Source organism: Euprymna scolopes, chromosome 23, assembly GCF_053919585.1.
Source record: "Euprymna scolopes isolate OS-2025 chromosome 23, ASM5391958v1, whole genome shotgun sequence".
In the NCBI taxonomy this organism is placed as follows: Eukaryota; Metazoa; Mollusca; class Cephalopoda; order Sepiida; family Sepiolidae; genus Euprymna; species Euprymna scolopes.
This window is the reverse complement of record NC_136504.1, coordinates 44108926-44130907: the sequence shown is the minus strand read 5'-3', so window position 1 is coordinate 44130907 and position 21982 is coordinate 44108926. Positions and strand designations below refer to the sequence as shown.

The window sequence follows — 21982 nt, the reverse complement described above, 5'->3', positions numbered from 1 at the left end:
TTGATGAAAACTAGTTTTCTTTTTTTGTTGCAGACCATCTACTAGTTGGTCAATTGTATCCAAATCCCTAGAGCATTAGGAACCTTCTATCATGTACGAAAGTGACACAATGTTCAACAAGCGAGATCGGAGTGTGCTGCTGTACAACTCATGCTCTCTACCAATCCATGTTATGACAACAGGACCATTGCCAGCACCCTCAAAATGCATCGCTGAATTGCCACAAATAACAGGGGCGTGCACAGGATGAGGAAAACAAAGGTTCTGGGTATAGTTATAGTCTTTGCTGTGGTTTCAAGTGAGAGCCACATCATGCCACCTCACATCTTCAAAGTCAACTTGAAAGTCAACACCTAAGTGTACCTGGATTTTCTGAAGAGTGTGGTGATCTCCTGGTGCAATTAGGTGGCCACTGTGGGTGTGACAGCAAGACTCAGCACCAGCCCACAAGTTCAAAGAGACCTAGGCTTGGCTTCAAAAGGAGTACTACGACTTTATACTGTTGTCTCACTAACCTCCCTCCTCCTTCGACCTGAATCCGCTGAACTACTTTGTTTGGTCATATGTCAAGAACATCACCAACATGACCTCCCACAACACCAAAGTCAGCCTGATCGCCACCATTCACTAGGTATTCACTGAGCTCCTACTAGCACTTGTGGAAAAGGCATGCTCCCAGTTCCAAACTTGTATCGATGCGGTGATTGAGGCTGAAGGTGGCTAAATTGAATAGATATCATCTCTACTACATAATCAAGTTACCTGAATTGATTTCTCCAAAAAAAGTTTTAAAATAAAGCTGTAGTGTTGTTTTCTTTAGGGCAATAAATTTATCGTTCCAGGCTGTAGCATGCTGATAAGATGCTAGCGTGATTATAAGAGTTGGGAGTGAATGCAGAAAATTCCAGGAAATTCTGTCTTTACTATCAAACACAACATTACCATTGTTGAAGCGGGAAGAATCTGTCAAGCATGTGTATGCAGTGTGATAATGTATGCAAATGAAATCTGGCCAGTGAGAGTTGAGGACATGTGTTGTATGGAGAGAAATGATATGAGAATGATACGATGAATGCGTTATGTGAATCTGAAAGATGGGCTTGGATCTGATGACCTCAGGGGAGAGATTAAATCTGAATACTTTAGGGAAATGTGTGGAGAACAGGAGACTTTGATGGTATAACCACATTGAAAATATGGATGAGAGTTCTTTCGTCAACAGATGGGGAACAGTTAAGGTAGCAAATCCAGTTCACAAATGGTGAGCAAGGAAAAGATGATGGGAAGTGATGAAAATGGAGTTGAGATAAAGAGGGATGAAGAAAGACCTTGTCAGAGATAGCATAGTTGAAAAATCAATTTCTTGGAGTCATTCAACACATGCCAGCATGTAAAATGGATGATGATGATGATGATGATTATTATTATTATGGTGATGATGATTATGGTGATGACAAAGATGATGAAGATGATGATGGTGATAGCTTTGGATTATGATGACGATTATGATGATTATGATGATGAAGCTGATTATGGTGATGATGGTGATAATGATGACGATTATGATGACGATTATGATGACGATTATGGCGATGATGATGATGATGATGATGATGATGATGATGATGATGGTGATGACAAAGATGATGATGCTGGTGATGGTGATGATGTAGCTTTGGATTATGATGACGATTATGATGATGATTATGATGATGAAGCTGATGATTATGGTGATGATGGTGATAATGATGTAGATTATGATGACGATTACGGTGATGATGATGATGATGATGATGATGATTTGGATCATGGTGATGATTATGATAATGATGATGATGAAGATGAAGATGATAAAGATGGTGGTGTTGTTGGTGGTGATGATGATGATGATGATGATCTGAAACTCTCTTAAAACGATAACCCAGTAAAGTCTGTTCTCGGTAGAATTGGTGACGTTACGCTTGTTTCTCAGACCAGATTATCGTTAATTCGAACTAATTGACATCAAGACGTTTGTGTCCCAAATACATGTCGTTTATTTAATCATCTTAGATACATTGTTCAGGCAGAGAGATGATGAAATATGTTTTTATGAGCTTAGATTTTTACAGGTAAGTTCATCCTTGCTTTTAAAACAAATTTGCTAACTTTCAGCGTACTAATTTACGTCGATTTTGTTTCCTCCGTTTTTATTTCTGTCATTTTTAAAGTCTTTTATTTGCCACCTCGAGGATAAAGAAAAGAATTAATCGAAGGAGGTGGACTAAGAGAAAAGAATGAAAAAAAGAAAGCAAAAAAAAAGAAAGAGAAAGGAAAATTCAAAAGAAAGGTAGAAGGAAAGAAACGGATAAAAAGAAAAGTCAAGTCAGAACAGAAAAAAAAACAAGAATAAACGAAAAAAAAATAAAGGAAATGAAATGTAAAAAAGAAGGAAAAAGAAAACGAACGACGAAGAGAAAAGAAAGGAAAGAAGGAAAAGGCATAAGGAACAGTAAGAAAAGAAAGAACGAGCTAAATAAAAAAAAGAAAATATAAAAAAGAACAAAAGGGGAAAGAAATAAAGAAAGCTATGAGAAAAGAAAGAGAAACAAAGAAATAAATGGACAAATTGAAAAATAAAGAAAACAAAGAAAAGAAGAAAAGAAAAGAAAAAAAAAGATTTTCAAAATGGCTACCAACCTACCGGATAAATGCCTAGTAAACACATTACTTTTAAGCGTTCCTCTTTGTCGGTATAAGTCGTTTTTAACATGACCACTTCTTCAGCGTAAAGCACGAGCAGCAGTATTGTCATTACGAGGCACATGACACCCAGGCTTAGGTCAACGTCGCTCACGTCTGAAAATCACAAGACAGAAATGGTGAACAGAGGAAATCATTATATACAATATGCAGCAGATAAAACCGGCTAAAGTTTCAATCATTTCGATTATTTAACTATCACAGCCTTGAATCAACGTTATCCTGCCTTGACTTACCCTGCCTTGACAGAGTTCAAAATAAACTTTGTAGCATAGTGGAGGTGCCTTTTTCTCTTCCCTTCAACCTCTTTCTTACAGAAGAGATGATGCGAGCCTGTCTCTGCTTTATCATTATTTTCATGGCAAGTGGTTGTCTGAGCTTCAATCTATGGTCCCCCCCCCTCGCCAAACTTTCACGAGAAACATTCGTCTGGCTGGAAACACTATCAATAATTTCCCCCACTCTTTATCTGTGCCTAAACCTAAACGTAGATTCCATGAACAAAGTGTCTTTCATAGAACTGCACGCCTCTGGAACGCTCTTCCATTTGCATGCTTTCCAGCTGACTACAATATGGTTGTCTTCAAGTCTAATGTAAACAAGTTCTTGATGAGCCGTTCAACTTGAGTTAACAAATTTACTGAATTTCCTTTACTAACGATTACTATATTGTTCAATTGACTACTGTACACTCTTTTACTCTTATCCTCGAGTGATCTCTGGGCCTTGATAAGTGGTGATGCCTATGTAAAAAAAAAAGAAGAAAAAACGTTTTGTATGACGAGTTTTGTTTTTATATACGAAACCCAAGTCAATTAGTTTTCTTTCTACATTCATTAGGCATGATTGTGTGGAGCGTATTACACAGCGTGTCCAAAAAGTCACCGAAGTGTTGAAAATCTTTTTTCCTTTTACCATTAATGATTATTTTTTTTTTCTATTTCAGATATTTTACAGAAAATATTTTGGAAATTAATTATGGATAAGTATAGCACTGAACAACGAACGCAAGTTGTGAAATTGCTTTTGGCGACAACATTATCTCTCGCTATGGCAATATCAAATGGTCACCACGTTCCCCAGACTTGACTAACTCCGACTTTTTATCGTGAGGATATCTTAAAGAAAGAGTCTACGTTAACAAAGCCCAAACTCTGCAAGAATTGAAGGAAAACATCAGGAACAAAATAAGGGAGTTAAATCGCAATCCAGAGATTCTGCAATCTGTCATTAATGTTTTGGAAAGAGCACAAATAAGCGAAGCTGAAAATGGGCAATGTTTAAAAGACATTATTTTTCATAAATAAAGATTGTTTGAACCTTGTCATTTTTAAAAATTTCCAAATGCTTTAGACCGATTGTGTTAAAATTACAGAAAGATATCATCAAATCAAAAATAATATAAATCTCACCTTTCTGTTTAAATACATGTATGTATGTATGTATGTATGTATGTATGTATGCATGCAGTTCTGCCTAAATATTTTGACAGAGGCGACGAATTTTCACGAGATCGGTATCGGTTTGAAGCTCGACTCTTCGGACGACAAATATCGAACAATTGACTAAAAACATTAATTCCTTTACCCTAAACTAGGCACTTTTCTACAAGGAGGGGTCGCTTTTTTTTCGCCAATATTTTACAAAGTCATCCCCTCTTTTCGATTGACTAGCCTTAATTTAAACCTTCGTTACTTCCGGTTTGGCGATGGATGCAACGGCAAAAACGTCACTTTTTTTTCACGCTCTTTTCCTCCTTCGCAGTACGGTTTCGAGCTTGCCTGTCTACTACCAATTTTTTTTTTTTTTTACTCAACACACACCTCCAAACATCCGGGCAACGCCGAGTAACCAGGATAGTCAAAAATAAAGAATAAGTTCAAAACTCTGCAGTGACGTTTTTGACACCCTGTACTTTTCTTTTAAAAATGTTTCTTTATTGAACGACGCATGTCATCTTCTATACATTAATCAAAAGTGCATTGAAAATAACATCCTGCTTGTCGTTGGAGTCTGTATCAAAAAAGAGTTAAATCTAAGTTATTAAAGAAAGAAAATCGCACATTTTCTGAATTATAAATCTGACATGTGTCATATCAAAATTCTTGAGATATTGGCCATGAAGAATTCATAGGAAACAAAAAATATTCCGTTCTTATATCAAGAAATATTAATCTTGGAATATCTTCTACGGTAAACAACGCTAAGACTCTTCTGACAGAAACCAGTTCTACATCCCAGGATTTAAAAAATCTTTTACCGTATTCACTTGAAAATACGATTTTCCTGCATTATCTCATCACCAGCCAAATTGCGCCAAAATATATTTGGGCATCGTCCATTGAAACTTTTAAATATATTTTTATTTTTCAATTTTCAAGAGGATACCATTCTGCTGAGTTTATTGAATATTATTGGAAGATTAGCAATACTTTATCTTATTTTCTCACATTTTTATTAATTGTACTTTTGTCATAAGCAAACAGAAGAGATGTTGCGAGCCTGTCTCTGCTCCGTATCATTATTTTCATAGCAAGTGCTCGTCTGAGCTTCAATCTATGGTTTTCCCCCTGCCAAACTTTCACACACAAAAAAAAACACTCGTCTGTCTACAATGACCATCAACAGTTTTTTTTTTTTTTTTTTTTTTACAAAGGCATCACCACATTATCAAGGCCCAGAGGCCACTCAAGGATAAGGGTTAAAGAGTGTACAGTAGAAGTTGGTCAATATAGTAATCATTAGTAATGAAAATTTGGTAAATTTAATAACTTATATGGAACGGCTCATCAAGAACTTATTTACTTTAGACTTGAACAAAACCATATTGTAGTCAGCCGGAAAGCAGGAAAACGGAAGACAATTCCACAGGCGTGCAGTTCTAAGAAAGAAGCTTTGTTCATGGAATCTACGTTTAGGTTTAGGCACAGATAAAGAGTGGGGGAAATTATTGATAGTGTTTACAGCTAGACGAGTGTTTCTTGTGAAAGTTTGGCGAGGGGGGACCATAGATTGAAGCTCAGTTGAACACTTTCCATGAAAATAACGATACATCAGAGACAAACTCGCAACATCTCTTCTGTGAGATAGAGGTTGCAAGGAGGAGAAAAGGACATCTCCTACGAGGCTACGAAGTCTATTTTGAACTCTATCAAGGCAGGACAAGTTCTTTCTAGCAGCTCCTGCCCAGATGTGGCAACAGTATTCCATCCTTGGACGTACCTGGCTCTTATATAGATAGAGAATAGCATCAGCAGTGAGATATCTACTGGATCGATAGAAAGATCCCACCATTTTTCCAGCGGCCTTGGCAACAGATTTGATATACGTGTTCCATTTAAGATCAGGAGTAATGGTCAAGCCCAGAAGCTTGTCAAAACTTGAGGCCTCCTGAAGACGAGAGCCATTCATTTCAATTGATGACAAATGTGGATTAGAATGTTGATGATGTAAAGAGAGAAGCTTGGTTTTAGATGCATTAAAAGTAACCAGCCACTCCTTTCCCCATTGTACTACGTGCTCAAGATCAGAGGAGAGAGAATTGGAGAGAACTTGCTCGTTTACTGTCTTAGATGTGGTACCATAAATGGTAGTGTCGTCAGCATAAATGTCTACAAATGATGTAAGGATATGATTTGGAAGATCATTAATGTAGATCAGGAAAAGAGTTGGGCCCAGGATGGATCCCTGAGGGACACCGGCATTAATATTGTGAGCTTCTGATTTTTGCCCCTCAACTACTACTCTTATGAATCTATCAGAAAGAAATGATTTAATAATTGAGAAGACTTTTCCAGCTATACCATAGCTAGCGATCTTATGAAGTAAACCTTTATGCCATACCCTATCAAAGGCTTTAGATATGTCAAGAGCAATTGCCCTAGAAAGATTGCCACCGTCGAGAGATTTGCTAATCCTATGCGATATAACTGTAATGACATCTGCTGTAGATCTAGCAGAACGGAAACCATATTGAGTGTCACTAAGAAGGTTATTTTTGTTGAGATGTTTGATTACTTCTGTATTTAATACAGATTCTAGCAACTTACTCATGACGCACAGGAGACTTATTGGCCTGTACTGAGAGGGGGATGAGCGATTACCTGAATTCTTAAATACAGGGCATACTGATGAGATTTTCCAGGGAGATGGGAAACTATTCTCCTTAAGACAACGTTTAAACAGTTTTGTAAGTATGGGCGCTAGTTCAGGTTGAAGTTTTTTGAGTACTATAATTGGAATACCATCAGGGCCAGTTGCTTTACTGGAATCAAGGTTTTTGATTAGCTTGGCAACATCACGTACAGATATACGTATATCACATAGCGTGTTTTCTGATACAAGAGGAAATATTGGGGGTTGGCGGTCTTGGTCGCAAAGGGTAGAATTAGCTGCAAAGTTCTTGACAAAGAGTTTGGCTTTGTCTGATGCTGACGAGATTACCTCAGATCCATTGATAATAGTTGGGATGGAGCACACGCTTCTGTTCAGGATTCTGTTTGCTATTTGCCAAAACTGGTGGGAACCAAGCCGCTGCTCAGCTACTTTGGACTTAACAGATTGAGCATACAACTCTCTTGCGTTCCTTATTACTTTCTTACAATGGTTGCTGGCAGTCCTGAAAACGGCTTTAGTTTCCATACATCTATTACGTTTGAAGCAGTGGAAAAAGTGATTTCTGTGCGCAATGGCAGCAGCACATTCTGGAGAGAACCATGGCTGGCTGTTAGGTTTTTGCTGAAATTTTTTAGAGGGTATGAAATGGTCAATACCTACAATTAACCATTCAGTTAGGTCTAATACTATAGAGGACACATCCTTTTTAAACATGGAATGCAGAGGTAGTTCAGATATAAATGTACGGAAGCTATCCCAGTCAGCCTTAGTGTATCGATATACTGTACGATGAAGAGGTACGTCTGGGGACTTATTACATTTCATTTTTATCTTAATTGATACAACAGAGTGGTCGGAAGATCCAAGAGGCGACAGAACAGAAACTGAACATAGTTCAGGGCAAGTTGTGAGAAAAAGGTCTAGTAGGCTCGCATACTGGCCGTCATTATCGGGCACACGGGTAGGTTCCTGAACAATCTGAGTGAGGTCATAGGCAATGGAGAAATCATGACAGAACCTCCCCTCATCATCGGTCTTGTTTGAGTGGGTCAACCATTCGACGTTGTGAACATTGAAGTCTCCACATACGTGAATGTTAGCTGAAGGATAAGTAGAAAGGACTTGGTCAATTTTCTCAGATATGCTTTGAAAGATAGTAACTCCGCTGTTGTGGGGGCGATAGAGAGTAAATATAAATGCAGTAGTGTGAGCTAAAGCAACCCGGAAGCACATATAAGGTAAGTTAGGATCTTCCCTGGAGATGTCCCTCCCACATGGAAAGCTATCTTTAATATAGGCACATATTCCATGCCCATGGCGATCTTGGGGGTCAGATTTAGAAGTTAAGTTAGAGTATCCTGTAATTGCAAACTCATCAAGGGAAATAGCCTGTCCAATGCCAGTTTCACTTAAAAATAAAAGGTCTGGTTTAGTCTCCTGTAATTGGGTTTCAACCTCTGGAAGGTTAGAACGTAGACCCCTGATGTTGGAGAAGGAGACATGGTAGTAGGGGTCTACGTTGGAAGTTGGAGAACCGGGTTTAATCATATTTTTTCTTGAAACTTGTCATGATGAAATTTTGGAATTTGTGGACTAGGTCGACAGATTTACTTAGAGCAGGACAGAGAGGGGAAACTAAGAGAGAAAAAGAAACGAAGAATTTTTTTTTTTTTTTTTTTTTTTTTTGTACCACATGATAAGGTAAAGCCGTAACAATTACCCACTAGTATGGCATCGAGAGGCCCTACCAGAAGCTACTGCATGGTCCAGATTCCATTCACCAAATGGCAATACAGCAGCCCCAGTACTTTGCACCTGCTGATAGGACAGCCTCCTTAGTGGTTAATCCAAGGTTCGGGTCCCTGACTATCAGGCGGATAACGTCAGCCCAGACAAAACGTTTACCTCCAGCACCCTTACTAGTGACATGGCTACAAGGATAGACATAGAAACAGAAAATTTCCACCAACTCTGCCAACTGTTCGCGCAAAAATACTGCCAACCTAGAATGTTTCCCCAAACTTTCTATCTGTGCCTAAATCTAAATGCAGATTCCATGAACAAAGCTTCTTTCCTAGAGCCGCCCGCATGTGGAACTGTTCTGATGGCCTGCTTTTCAGCTGACTACAATATGGTCGTCTTCAAGTCCAATGTAAACAAGTTTTTGCTGAGCCGCTTTCCTGAATAATCCATTTTTACCCCATTTCCACCACTATTAATACGCTGTTGTCTTAGTGACAATCGTGCATTCATTAACCCTTATCCTCAAGTAACCTTTGGACCTTGATGTGGGGACTCCTACCATGTAAAAAAAAAAAATAACCCTATTCAAACCAATATTTTATCATCTTTGGTTTTTTTTCTATTTTGACATTGAAATCTTCATAGAAAAAAAAAACAACTCAAGCACAGTTATAACAGCATCATCATTAATTTTATCAACTTAAATTAATGATGGAAATAATTGGGTTTGTATTACTGTACACATAGATTCGAAAAAGTTATCAAAAAAAAACAAATATATAATAAATAAATGTTATCAAAGGCAAGATAAGTTACTTTTCTACCAAACTGGATATATTTTTTGTGTTTTTATTCAATGTAACATGTTTATTCAGCTCGAAAAACATACAGTGTTTACCGATGTATTGGAAAATTCAAGATGGCGCCTCACTCCCTCTTTTACACGGTAAGTTTGGAAAAAAGTATTAAAAATAAAAAATAAAAAAATACTATTAAAACCCCGCCAAACATGTGTCAACCTATGTCACGGTAACATATATTGAGCGGGTTTTTAACAGTATTTTATCCAGTTTTTTTTTATTTATAACACCTTTTCCCAAACTTACCGTGTTAAAGAGAGATTAATTTAAATTTACCGTGTTAAAGAGAGATTTGATAACATTTATTTGTTATATATTTGTTATTTTTTTTTGACAACTTTTTCGAATCTATGTGTACAGTAATACAAACCCAGATAATTTATTAAAAACCTATCAAAGACAAGACGGATAAAAAAAAAAAAACTGCCTCGTTGAATCAACCTGCCTTAAAGAACAAAAGAAGAAAGAAAACTGAAAGGTTTCTCGATCCAGAAATAGTAGCAAGGTTCGTACAGATTTTCAGTGTTTATTGTCAAGGCCTTTTCAAAGTTTTTCAAGATCTTCTTTAAATAAAAAAATTTTAAAAAATGGGGGGTCCATTTTATAATCCAAAGCGATTCCAAAAAAAAGTGTTCAAGAATCAAATATACAACAAATAAATGTTACCATAGTCAATAAAAGTTACTTTGCGACTTACCTGCATCATTTTTTTAAAAGTAAAGTTTTAAAGTAGTTTTAAATGCTTTTTATTTCATCTAAAATATTAACTCTCTTTATAGCTTTTAAATTTCCAACCAAGATCGTTACCGTCTTGTCCATTTTAATTCGGCTCATTCAGCCTTATTTTAGCTTATCACATTTTTTTGCGGGGGGGGGGGGAGGAAGAATTCGCCATTGGAGAGTCCCCTCCGCAGAAGGAAAGTTTTTCTTTAGATGGGGAGGTCATTTGTATTTTTTTATGGCGGTCACACTAAACCCCCCTCCCCCCCCCAAAAAAAAAAATTTAATTAAATTAAAAATGAAAGCAAAATTAGAGGGAGATTTATTTCTATTTTATTTTTTTTAATATTTCAACAAATTTTTACTCGACATAAAGAATATAATTTTCAAGGTCTTTTCAAGGCATTTTCAAGACATTTTCCTTATTTTCAAAGATTTTTCAAGGTAATAATAGAAATAAGACCTTTTCACCGGCAAAAGTCAAAATTCAAAGACTTTTCAAGTCTGCGTGAACACTGAGTAGCAGTCAGATTCCTTTTCTGCCCCACAAATAATTTTCCGCTTTCTATATATTATTGTTACACATCTGTGCTGTAATAAATATTTGGTTTTGTTCATGGAGAGATCTGTTTGTTTTTTTTTTTAGGGGGCGGGGATGACTGACAACCAGATCAACTAGTTACCCAAGTTTCACACTAAGTTGCGTCCACTCCAATGTTCTGTGGATGTTTTCAATAGAGCGTGGACGCAAAACAGAGCAACTGATCAGAATGCCTGGTGTCATCGTAGCATGGAACCAGACAAGTAAACATCTTTCGTTTAGAGTCTCGTCTATTTTAGTCTTGTGCCTTACTTATATAATAACGTTGACACACCAGTTCTCATTAGATCGCTGAAGTTAAGCAACGTTGAGCCTGGTTAGTACCAGATGGGTGATCAATTTGGGAATTCCAGGCGCTGTATGTAGGAGGATCTCAACACTTTCCTGCAAGAGTTGCAAAAACCTAACGTCATCATCTGCCCTAATAGGAATATACATGCGACTGGAGACCGCTTGTGAATTTCATATTCCCATGGAACTTCCTCCTTTGGAGGAAGCCATTTAAATCCGCATAGGGGTTTTTTTTTTTTTTACACAGTGTTCACCACTTATCAAGGCCCAGAAGCCACTCAGGGATAAGGGTTATCGCAAGTACAGTACGTTAGTGCTGTTTCTGTTTTCCATTACTTGTAGAAGGTGAATATTTACTTACATTTCAACAAATCTCCTGTCCTGGGTAAGTGGTTTGAACATTGGGACGTGACTGTTAAAAATAAAACAATTCAGAAATTAGGCAAGGTTTAAAAGTTCAATTTAAAAGGAAATGATTATGGTCAAAATAAAATACGCATCAAGTGCACTTGAAAACCAAATCACAACGTAATGTTAAGAAAATAAACAAATATTTTACTTGTTTGAAATTTATGACATAAATATATTTCGGAGCTAAACTCCATCTTCAGTATGTTGTTTTCTTCAAATTAGATCAATATGTATATATCGAAATATAATTATGTCATAAATTTCAAATAAGTAAAATATTTGTTTATTTTCCTAATATTACGTTGTGATTTGGTTTTCAAGAGCACTTAATGTATATTTTATTTTATTCAAATTAAATCAACGTTGCTATATGGTTCTCACACCCTTGAAGATTGTGGTTGTTTTACTTTAATAAATTCTATGATGAAGAAGAGTCGTGGAAAGGGTTGTTGAATAGATATCGCTTAAGATTATGTAAATGTTGTGGTGCACTACCTGTGTTACCCAGGAATGAACTGATCCATACATGATAATGAAGAGAGACACATCTGCTTTTAATTACATTATGAGATGAAGAGAGAGAAAAACATCAACTCACTCGTTTATATACAGACAAAGGTAAGTACACGCCATCAAAGCATAAAGAAAGGGAACTAACCCTTCACACGGTTCAATGGAGACAACTCTTAGAATTCTCAGAGTATTAAAGCCTGCATTTACATTGATAGTTTCCAACGGGCCTGTCACACTCAAGTTTGAAATAAGATTTTCATTGGTCTGAAATATTTGTAGAAATTTCATTGTTTGAAATGTCATTTTCGTTAGTCTGTCATGCATAAGTTTCAAATAGCACTTTAACCACAAAACATGAGGAAGAAACAATGGGCCAACCAGCAGCGTGGCAAGTATTTTCAAGATGTATTCACCCAAGACTGAAGTAGAGAGTGTGAGCCACCTGACGTTCAGCTGTAAGGGTCTGCTGGAGGATTGCTACTATGTGATCCAGCACAATAGAGTGTGTAAATATATCCACTGGGCGATCTGTAAAATGTTGGATATTGAATGCAGCAGCAAATCCTGGGAACATGTTTACCAGCAGAAAACAGTTGGAAATAAGCCATACACCATCCACTATGACTATGCAATTCCTAAAGCTACGTACCTAGAAAACGGAGCCATAAAACCTGTCATAGTGACATGGGACAAGAAGGAGAAAGAAGCAACCTTAGTAGAAGTTAGTGTCCTCAATGATGTGGGGTCAAACAGAACTGAAAGGGAAAAGATAACGAAATATCAAGGTTTTATGTATGACATGAAAAGAAACTGGAATCTTAGGAAGATCTCTATCATTCCAGTAGGAGCAACTGGAATCATGAAAAATAATTTCCAAAACTACCTGGCATAAATACCCGGCGAACCAAGTGCAAGAGAGAGTCAAACAATTGTACCTAAAGGGACGATCAGAATCTTTAAAAGATCTCTTGGTTGGAATATCTTAGTAAGCGGGTGAATGTTTGGCATCCAGTAGGATGCCCCATCCACAGCTTGAACAAACTGATAAGAAAAATTAAAAAAGAAAAATCTTGAATGTCTACTGGAGAGAACTTGAATTCTTACTAGACACTATCCTCGAGTGTTTAAGGTCTCGCTGTATAGGGATTTGTCAGAACAACCTGGCATGAAGATACTTTTCCCTGGAATCAAACCCTGACTAAATATTCAAAATCACATAGGATTCGCAGCCCAAATAAGATCTCGGTATGATTAAACCACACTGGCATTTACGAGAAATGGTGCATCTTTTTCCAGTGATGTTACCTCAAGTAACAGCATGAAGATGGATACTCCACCAGACTAGATTAATTCTTGTCCTGGAATCCAGTAAGACCATGTGACTATAAGAAATATGCAGTAGAACATTTTTAAGTCGTCAATTGAGGAGAGAAAAATTGTTCTCAACTTCTTAACTAACTCGGTGTTTGTGAGATAAAGGAGGACTTTGATGGAATATTCGAATAGCACAAAGCTTGATACTCCACCAGACTAGATTAATTCTTGTCCTGGAACCCCGTAAGACCAAGACAGCACAAGAAAGATACACTATAACATTTTTAAATGGTCAATTGGAGAGAGGAACATTAGGTTTTCAACTTCTTTATTATCTCAATGTTTGCGATGTAAAGGAGAACTTTAATATGATATTTGAAGATCTATGTATCTCATATAGTTCCATTTAAAAGGGAAAAGATTGTGGTTAAAATAAAATATGCATCAAGTGCGCTTGAAAGCCAAATCACAACGTAATATTAGGAAAATAAACAAATATTTTACTTGTTTGAAATTTATAACATAAATAAAGACAGCACAAGAAAGATACACTAGTATACATTAGTAGAAGTTAGCACCAGGTAGTGGATCCCTTGATTTCTGCGAAATTTTGACTGAAGTAAAATAAAACAAGGCAGATTAAATGGACTCATCTCAAGAATATCTTCGTTCATACTCACTTCTCGTTGTGTAGTAGGAGTTATTGGCCAATAAACTGGTGTTTATTAGGTGATAATTAACTGAAAGCACCATCGCTTCAGCTCCTCTTTTGCGTCCGACAGGCTAATCTGAAAAATAAAGTGAAATTAATTTGAGGCTCCTCTCCCAATTCAATTCTCCATCCTCACTCTAACGGCAAAGTTAGACATCTATATATACAAGGTGACCAAAAAAAAAAAAAAAAAAAACGGGTCCCAACTCTAATTAGGCTCCGTTTCTTAGTGTTTTGGTCAAATGAAATGGAACTTTGGTCATAAGTAGTTTATTATATTCTAAACATCACATCAAAACACTAGGGTCTTTGGCCTTTTTTTTCTCCGCTGACTGTAAAATGCTCAGAAAAACAATTGAATGTCCTCTGTTTTTTTTGGGGGGGTCACCCTGTATAAAAGGCAAAAGTGGCGAATCCGTTCTTGTATGTCCAAGAAAGGCTTTTATGGAGGGGGGGGGGGGGTTCTGGAAAGGATTACTATTTTTTTAGAACTTTTTATATACTACGATTTGTGAACGGACGTCGTCTCTACATTTATTTTCATCGAGTTTATAAAATTCCCTCTATTCCATCCTTCCGCGTGCTTGTTCGTCTTTTTCATATAAATAAAGCGAAACTAATCAAAACAAATCGACTCGCCTGGCCTTCATGGCCGAAACATCTTGAAGGCAATCAGCTTTGATCAATGTGGGAAAAACCCTTCATATCAGACAATTGCTATTCATTTGGACACTGCCAGAGTTTCCTCTTTTTGGGGGGAACCGGTTTTCCTCAACATCGTGGGGAAGCAAAATACGGCAGAAACTGGCCTGCAGCCAATTTTCGTTTTTGTGCCTGCATGAACTCATTTCTGCAAGTCAACTTTTTAATGGTTAAATTTGAACGTTTTTCATTTCTTCTCACTTCATAGTGTAGCGGTAAGATCTCAGTTTTTTCTTTCACTTTCTTTTCCTGCTTCACGTTACGGGTTCGAGCCTGCCTGCCTACTAACACTTGTTTTTTTTCCAAACACCCGGGCAACGTGGAGCACCCTCGTTAGTCTATAATATAAATCTCATCTGTCTGTTTAAATGTATGTATGTCTACCTAAAACTTTAAACACAGGTGACGGATTTTCATGAGATCGGTATCGTTTTGAAGATCGTCCCTTCAGATGACAAATATTGAAAAATTGGCTGGAAACATTCATTCCTTCACCCTCAACTGGACATTTTTCTACAAAGTGGGATCGCTTCTTTCGCTGATATGTTCGAAAGTCATCCCCTCTTTTCAATTGACCAGCCTTAATTTAAACCTTCGCCACTTCTGATTTGGCGGTGGACGCACCGGCAAAGACGTCACGCTTTTTTTTCTCTTTTTTACATTCTTTTCCTCTTTCACAGTACGGGTTCGAACCTGCCTGCCTGCTACCACTTTTTATTTATTTATTTTTTTTTGCTCAACACATCCCTCCAAATACTCGGCCAACGTCGGGCACCAAGACTAGTATAAAAATAAGATGCAATTCCATACATTATAGTCATATGTAATGAAAGCTGTCGCATGAAAGGAAAAACAAAATCGTTTTTATGACAACAACGAAACGATATCTTAATCATTACATAATTCTGTGGACCATCCGAGCATCCATGCTTCTTGAATCGTGTCTTCGGTGATCGGGCGATTCCATCTTTTAAAAAAGGGATGACAAGTGACGATTCAAGCAAGCATATATATATAAGAACAAGTAGTTAATAAAACATGTAAAAAAACACTTTGAAAAAGAGTTAAAAATACATTTAATTTGAAAAGGAAACACTAAATAAGTGGATAGTCCTTAATCCACGGAGTTTCAAAAAATACTTTCCTTCTCATCAGAGGGTAGGATTTAGCAAAATGCGGGATCGGGTTTTGCTTGCAAAAGTATTTAATGAAACTACAATAAGTCATAGATCCTACTTGATAACAAAAAGTGAAGCAGAGAGAGAGAGAGAGAGAGCGAGAGAGAGAGAGAGAGAGAGAGAATGTCTTTCTTTGTTGCTTTCATCAGTCTCTCTACTGACCAATGATGATTCCCAAAGAGGCTGAAGTAGTTCTTTATAATTTATATATATTGTCTATGTCGGCTTGTTAATTCGAAACCGATGGTACCATGTTGTTATAAACTTCTGTAATTCAATATATAAATAAATATATAATATAAATATATAATATAAATAAATATATAATATAAATATAAATATAAATAAATATTACACTCTTATTATTTTGAATTTCTTTTTTGATGATAGGGCATTCCGTTGGGTTCTTTCCTATTGATCTTAACAAAAAGTACATGCACATATATACAGTGGCGCCAAAAAGAAAGTTCGCACCCGTCATTTTTCCAAAAACTGCAAATTAAAGCTAAATTGAATGTAACTGTTTAAACAGCATATACCTCATTTGATTCGCCTTTTATTCCTCTAAAATTTTAATTCTTTATATTTGACTTTTAATTGAAGTATCCTTGTGTTCACGTTAATTTAAAAAATTAACTTCAAATCGAGAAGGCAAAAAGAAACTCTACACAATGGAAAATTGTTATTTAAATGTAACTTAAGAGCATTAATGCAACACAAATAAAACAGGAACACAATGAACTAGTTAATATTTAGTAGCATAGCCCTTCTGCAATTAAAAAGCCTGCAATCTTTTGGGCATTCCTTGAATTAGTCTGCGGCAATACTCTGGTGAAAGGACATCCCATTTCTCTTTAATTTTTGTCCAAAGTTCTTCCAGATTTGAAACTTCATTATTGTATAGCTGTTGTTTGATGTAATGCCATATGTTTTCGATAGGATTGAGGTCTGGAGATTGTGCAGGCCAATCTAAACACATGCTCTTCAAGGAATCCCTTGGCATTGCCATCTGTGTGGATGGGAGCATTATTCTGCATGAAGATGGGATTATCATCCAAATTCCGGCCAAAGTAGGGTAGAAAATGCTCAGTCAACATAATACTGCACTTGGTCGAATTAATTCGACCTTGCAAGCGAACTATAAGCCCAGGATCATTGGCACTAATTACGCCCCACACTAAAACTGAACGTTCATTTGCATTGTTAAAACTGTGCACCTAGGATTAAATTCTTTATCATTTCTTCAACAGGCATACTGCCTACCATCACTGCCTAGCATATTGAATTTGCTTTCGTCGTTAAAAATCACTTTCAACCAATATGAAGAGTCATGGTATTCATTGCATCTGACGAAGTCTTGACGACGCTTTCTGTTCTTTACAGAAATCATTGGCTTGCGTCTTGCAACACAGTCTTGCAAATTAAATTCTTTCAATCTGTTCTTAACTATAGAAAGATCGCACTTTTAAACAAGATTACACTGGTGTTGGATTTGAACAGCCGTTTCAAATCTGTTTCTGAGGCTGCGGATCTTCATAGCATTGTCTTCCCTGTAAGAAGTAACTCTAGGACGACCAGATTTAGGGATACCATGAATACTGTAGGTGTTTTGGTGTTTTTGCACAGTCTTTCGTACCGTTTTCTCATCAAATTTCAATCTGTGGCCGATTTCTCAATTAGATAAACAAGAAAAGTGGAGATTAATGAGCTTCTGATGATCATTAAAAAAAAGTAGAGGCATATGGTCTTAATGTTACTCTGTATAACCTGGAATAATGACAATTACGATTAGAGATGCTTTGTTACCTAAAAAGTGCATATCTTAAGCTGGTTTTAAGCTCATTTCTTACCGCGGCGTTTCTTTCGGTCTTCTTGAATTTGAATTTAATTTTTTTAAATTGACGTGAATACTAGGATGCTTCGATTAAAAGTCAAATATGAACAGGTAAAATTATAGAGGAATAAAAGGCGAATCAAATGAGGTATAGGTTGTTTAAACAGTCACATTCAATTTAGCTTAAATCTGCAGTTTTAAAAAAAACGACAAGTGCAGAATTTCTTTTTTGGCGCTACTATATATATATATATATATATATATATATATATATATATATATATATATATATATTTCCAAAGTCAAACAATATCACAGCTTACAAGAGCGATGACAGTTTGTGTGTGGCATAGTTGCTCAAGTGACAGAGTACTCACCTCACGTGCAAGAGACTCAGGTTTCAAATCCCAAGTCCAGATGTGTTTAACTGATAAGCCTAAATGAAGGCGAAACTTGAATACTGGATTTCCAATTTGTTGGATGTCATGGCTCTTGTAAGCTGCGACGTTGTTTGACTGCATAAATAATTATATCATCTCTCACATTCTGAAAATTATATATATATATACATATACATACATACATATATGTATACATATATATATATATATATATATATATATATATGAGTAAAATAATTCATAATTTTGAATTGAAAATCACTTTCAAAAGAAAAACAAACAAAATCAATAGATTGTACGTCGTTTTGGAAACGATGTTTTTATTGAAATAGACAATATGTGTTGAACAATAATTTGATAAAAAGATTTTTTTTTTAACAAAGTCTTCTCATCAGCAAAAATGTGGGGGTGGGGGTGGATTAAAGACACCAAAATAAAACTAGCATTTTTGTAGTAAGGCAGATATTCCTTTTTTCCGCCCATCTATTTCTTGGCATGTTGTTAAAAGTTGTCTATATATATATATATATATATATATATATATATAGCAGCAGGCTCCTTCAGTCTTGGACAGACTATGGATACCCACGAAAAGTTATTGAGCATGAAATTTTTGTGGCAGGAGGTGCGCAATCACCAACAACACCTCCCCTGAGTCGACATTGTTAAATACCAGTGGCAAGTGAAGTACAGGACGACTGGAAACAAATGCCGAGATAAGCGGAGAGCACATAGAGCACCTAGAATTCCCAAATGGTCACCTATCTGGTACATCTGGCACAAAAGAAATCAGAGGAAAATGGAACAGTTAAAAATTAACCTCATTAAAGGTGTTATTTATTTTTCCTATAAGTAGACAGCCCTTCGCACCGATCCTAGCACATTTGAGAGGTGCATATGTATTTAAACAACACGAAATGTGCATGACTAACTTGATAACCCTCGTTCTTCCTTCCCATACCCTCAACCGACAAGATAATATTTACACTAAAATCTACCCCAATTAATCCACACAAATTTAAAATTTATGCACACCTATCATCTAGACACATATAAAGCCACCTCTTTGACATGCAATGAACCGTGTATTAATAACCAGCGGGAGTGAGAGGGACTCCTGGCTTTGCCCAGTCATAAAATATGCTTAAATATGATATTTTAATATATCCAAATTTCGTATATATTATTATAGAGTCGTGATTTCAAAATTTAAAAAAAAAAAGTATTTGGGTGCTATCAGCTTGAATCGAAACCGAAAGCCAAACTGTAGCATTCAAAGCTGGTGACGTTACCACTGTACCAATGTGACACGCATATGAACTGATTAAAAATAAACTAACATAAATGTACAAAATGTGTAACGATTTTTTTCAATTTTGACCCATTTTTGATCCATTACAAACTATTTTAATCGACTAAAGATCCATAAAAGAACTGTCCATAAAAAAAAAACGAATCATTTGAAGCCCTTATCGCTGCTCTGCGACTTTTAGCTCCAGAAGAGACAGAGTTTGAAAATATGGAGACGGACAGACATATAGGCTTTTATATATTAGATTTACATATATATACCATGGAGAAGAATTAGCAATAGTTTACACATTCATTCATCTATTGCACTCGCCTGGTACTACGAGATGAGGCTGTCTGAAGATGCTGGCTTCCTTACCTAAAATGCACCAAACATTGAGGTTACTGTTTTTTACTTTCCTTTAACAAAACTAGATCATGTTCTGCAAAATTGAAAGCAAAAGGAAACGATTTTCTTCTACAAAACAACCAAACCAAACACCACGAATAAATATTTGAAGATATAAAGAACTTGAAGCATAAAAACTTTTACTAATATGACCAAATTTGGCATTAAAAAACTGCAAAGGGGTTGATTTGATAAACCATAAAACAAAACAATCAATCATTACACCTGCATTTATATTACTGGGTAAAAAAAAAAAAGAAATACACATGAAAGCTTAAGGAAAAATCTATTCTGGCTTTAATTTAATATTATATTATAAACTGGGTTCTAATAGTCAAATCTATACTTAATTGCCGACAACATAGAGTTCCTAATATGCAACATACTTATCTCTCTTATCAAAAAATACAATCCTAGGATTTTCTTCACACCTTTCCACAAGGCTAGGTCGTACCCCATCCATTACTGGACTGGTAATGTAACAGAGTATAGTAGCTATATGCAAATACCAATCTGTGTCCGATGGTGAGGCCCCAGCTTGCGGGCTTGGGGGAGTGTGGAGCCACCCTTTAATTGCCATTGCTCCCAGGTCCACTCTGATCCGGAGTGGTAGTACCTGTTAGGGTCCCAACTATGGGTTAAATAGAAACCAACTTAAAAAAAACAAATATACTCTATTAAAAATTTTTTCTTCAAAATCACTGGATTCGGCATTAAATAACCTGAAAGGTTGATATACCATAAAACAAAAACAACCAACCAGCCAACCACTGATTAAATCTGGACCCTGATTCTGGGCACTTCAGCACTCTCGACATGAATTTCTGAAACAAATATCAGACCATGATCTTATTCCCAACCTCTTATATCAGAGGACAGAACTTTACCAACCAACCAACCCGTGTGTGAAATGACGTCATGGTAAGGAAAAAGGAAGACTATAAAAAGGAGACAGAACATGTTAGAGAAGACGGGCACGTTAGAGATGTGAGTGACGTCACGTCGTAACGAGAAGTCACGAGTGGCGGGAGAAGGAAGAAATGAATATCATTGTTATAAAAAAAAGTCGAGTTGTTGCTTGTCTTATGTTCCTTTGCGACTGAGTCTACAACGTGTTGGATCCCATGTGTAAACGTGTGTAACAGTACAGTAATCTCTATAACCATCCACTTGGTTTTTCATCCATCCGGAATTCCTCATCGGCCCCGCCTGACATTTCTTCCGCGATCAAAGAAAAGTCTTCTTATGATTGATATCAGTCCTGGTAGCCACCTCATGTCATCATTGGAGTATAAGGCATGCTTCCCCCACCCTTCCTGCTGTCTCACTGTACAAATCTTACAATCATCATTTTACACATTCAGGGTTTCATTGTCCCAAAACAGCCTGACCATTTGCCCGATAGAACATTGCATGCGACTCGTAGGCATTCAATGCACAATCATGCACATTTTTCAAATGCGTCCATGTACAGCCAACTGCATGTTAGTCTAACTCGCATGTAACACAGTTATATAAAGGGAACAAAAATAGAAACCCTGCCTTTTAATGTCTTATGTGGTCAGCCCACAAATTTTACTTAACATACCATTCTATACCACTAACTTAGGTCCTGGATATGACCTTAAACAATATCCAGTGGTGAGGCCCCAGCTTGCAGGCTTTGGGGAGTGTGGAGCCACCCTTTAATTACCATTGCTCCCAGGTCCACTCTGACCCGGAGTGGTAGTACCTGTTAGGGTCCCAACTATGGGGTAAATAGAAACCGACTTGAAAACAGCAAATATATTCTATTAAAAAAATTTTTTCTTCAAAATCTTTGGATTCGAAATTAAGTAACCTGAAAAGGGTTGATATGCCGTAAAACAAAAACAACAAACCAACCAACCACTGATTTAATCTGGACCCTGATTCTGGGCACTTCAGCACTCTCGACATGAATTTCTGAAACAAATATCAGACCATGATCTTACTCCCAACCTCTTATATCAGAGGACACGGACTCAGAACTTTATATCATTAACCCTAACGCTAATCCCTGGTTCGAACTGCACAACACGGTAAGAAGGTGAATGGTCACTCCCAACATTCACACCATTATACCATCGGATCACTAAACCAGGTTCACATCATACACTTATAACT

The 21982-nt window shown here is 36.6% G+C and overlaps 1 protein-coding gene across 1 annotated transcript in view; it reads right to left on the bottom strand.

The window, feature by feature from the left end:
• LOC145245857 (organic solute transporter subunit alpha-like) overlaps positions 1-21982 on the bottom strand; it is a 99481-nt gene that overhangs the window by 37855 nt on the left and 39644 nt on the right. Inside the window, exons 2-4 of the mRNA XM_080107565.1 lie at positions 13992-14099; positions 11435-11485; positions 2684-2838 (exon numbers count right to left, since the gene is read on the bottom strand). Of these exons, the coding sequence (XP_079963691.1) occupies positions 2684-2838; positions 11435-11485; positions 13992-14064 (279 nt within the window). The 5' untranslated portion in view covers positions 14065-14099. The remainder of the gene's footprint in view (positions 1-2683; positions 2839-11434; positions 11486-13991; positions 14100-21982) is intronic.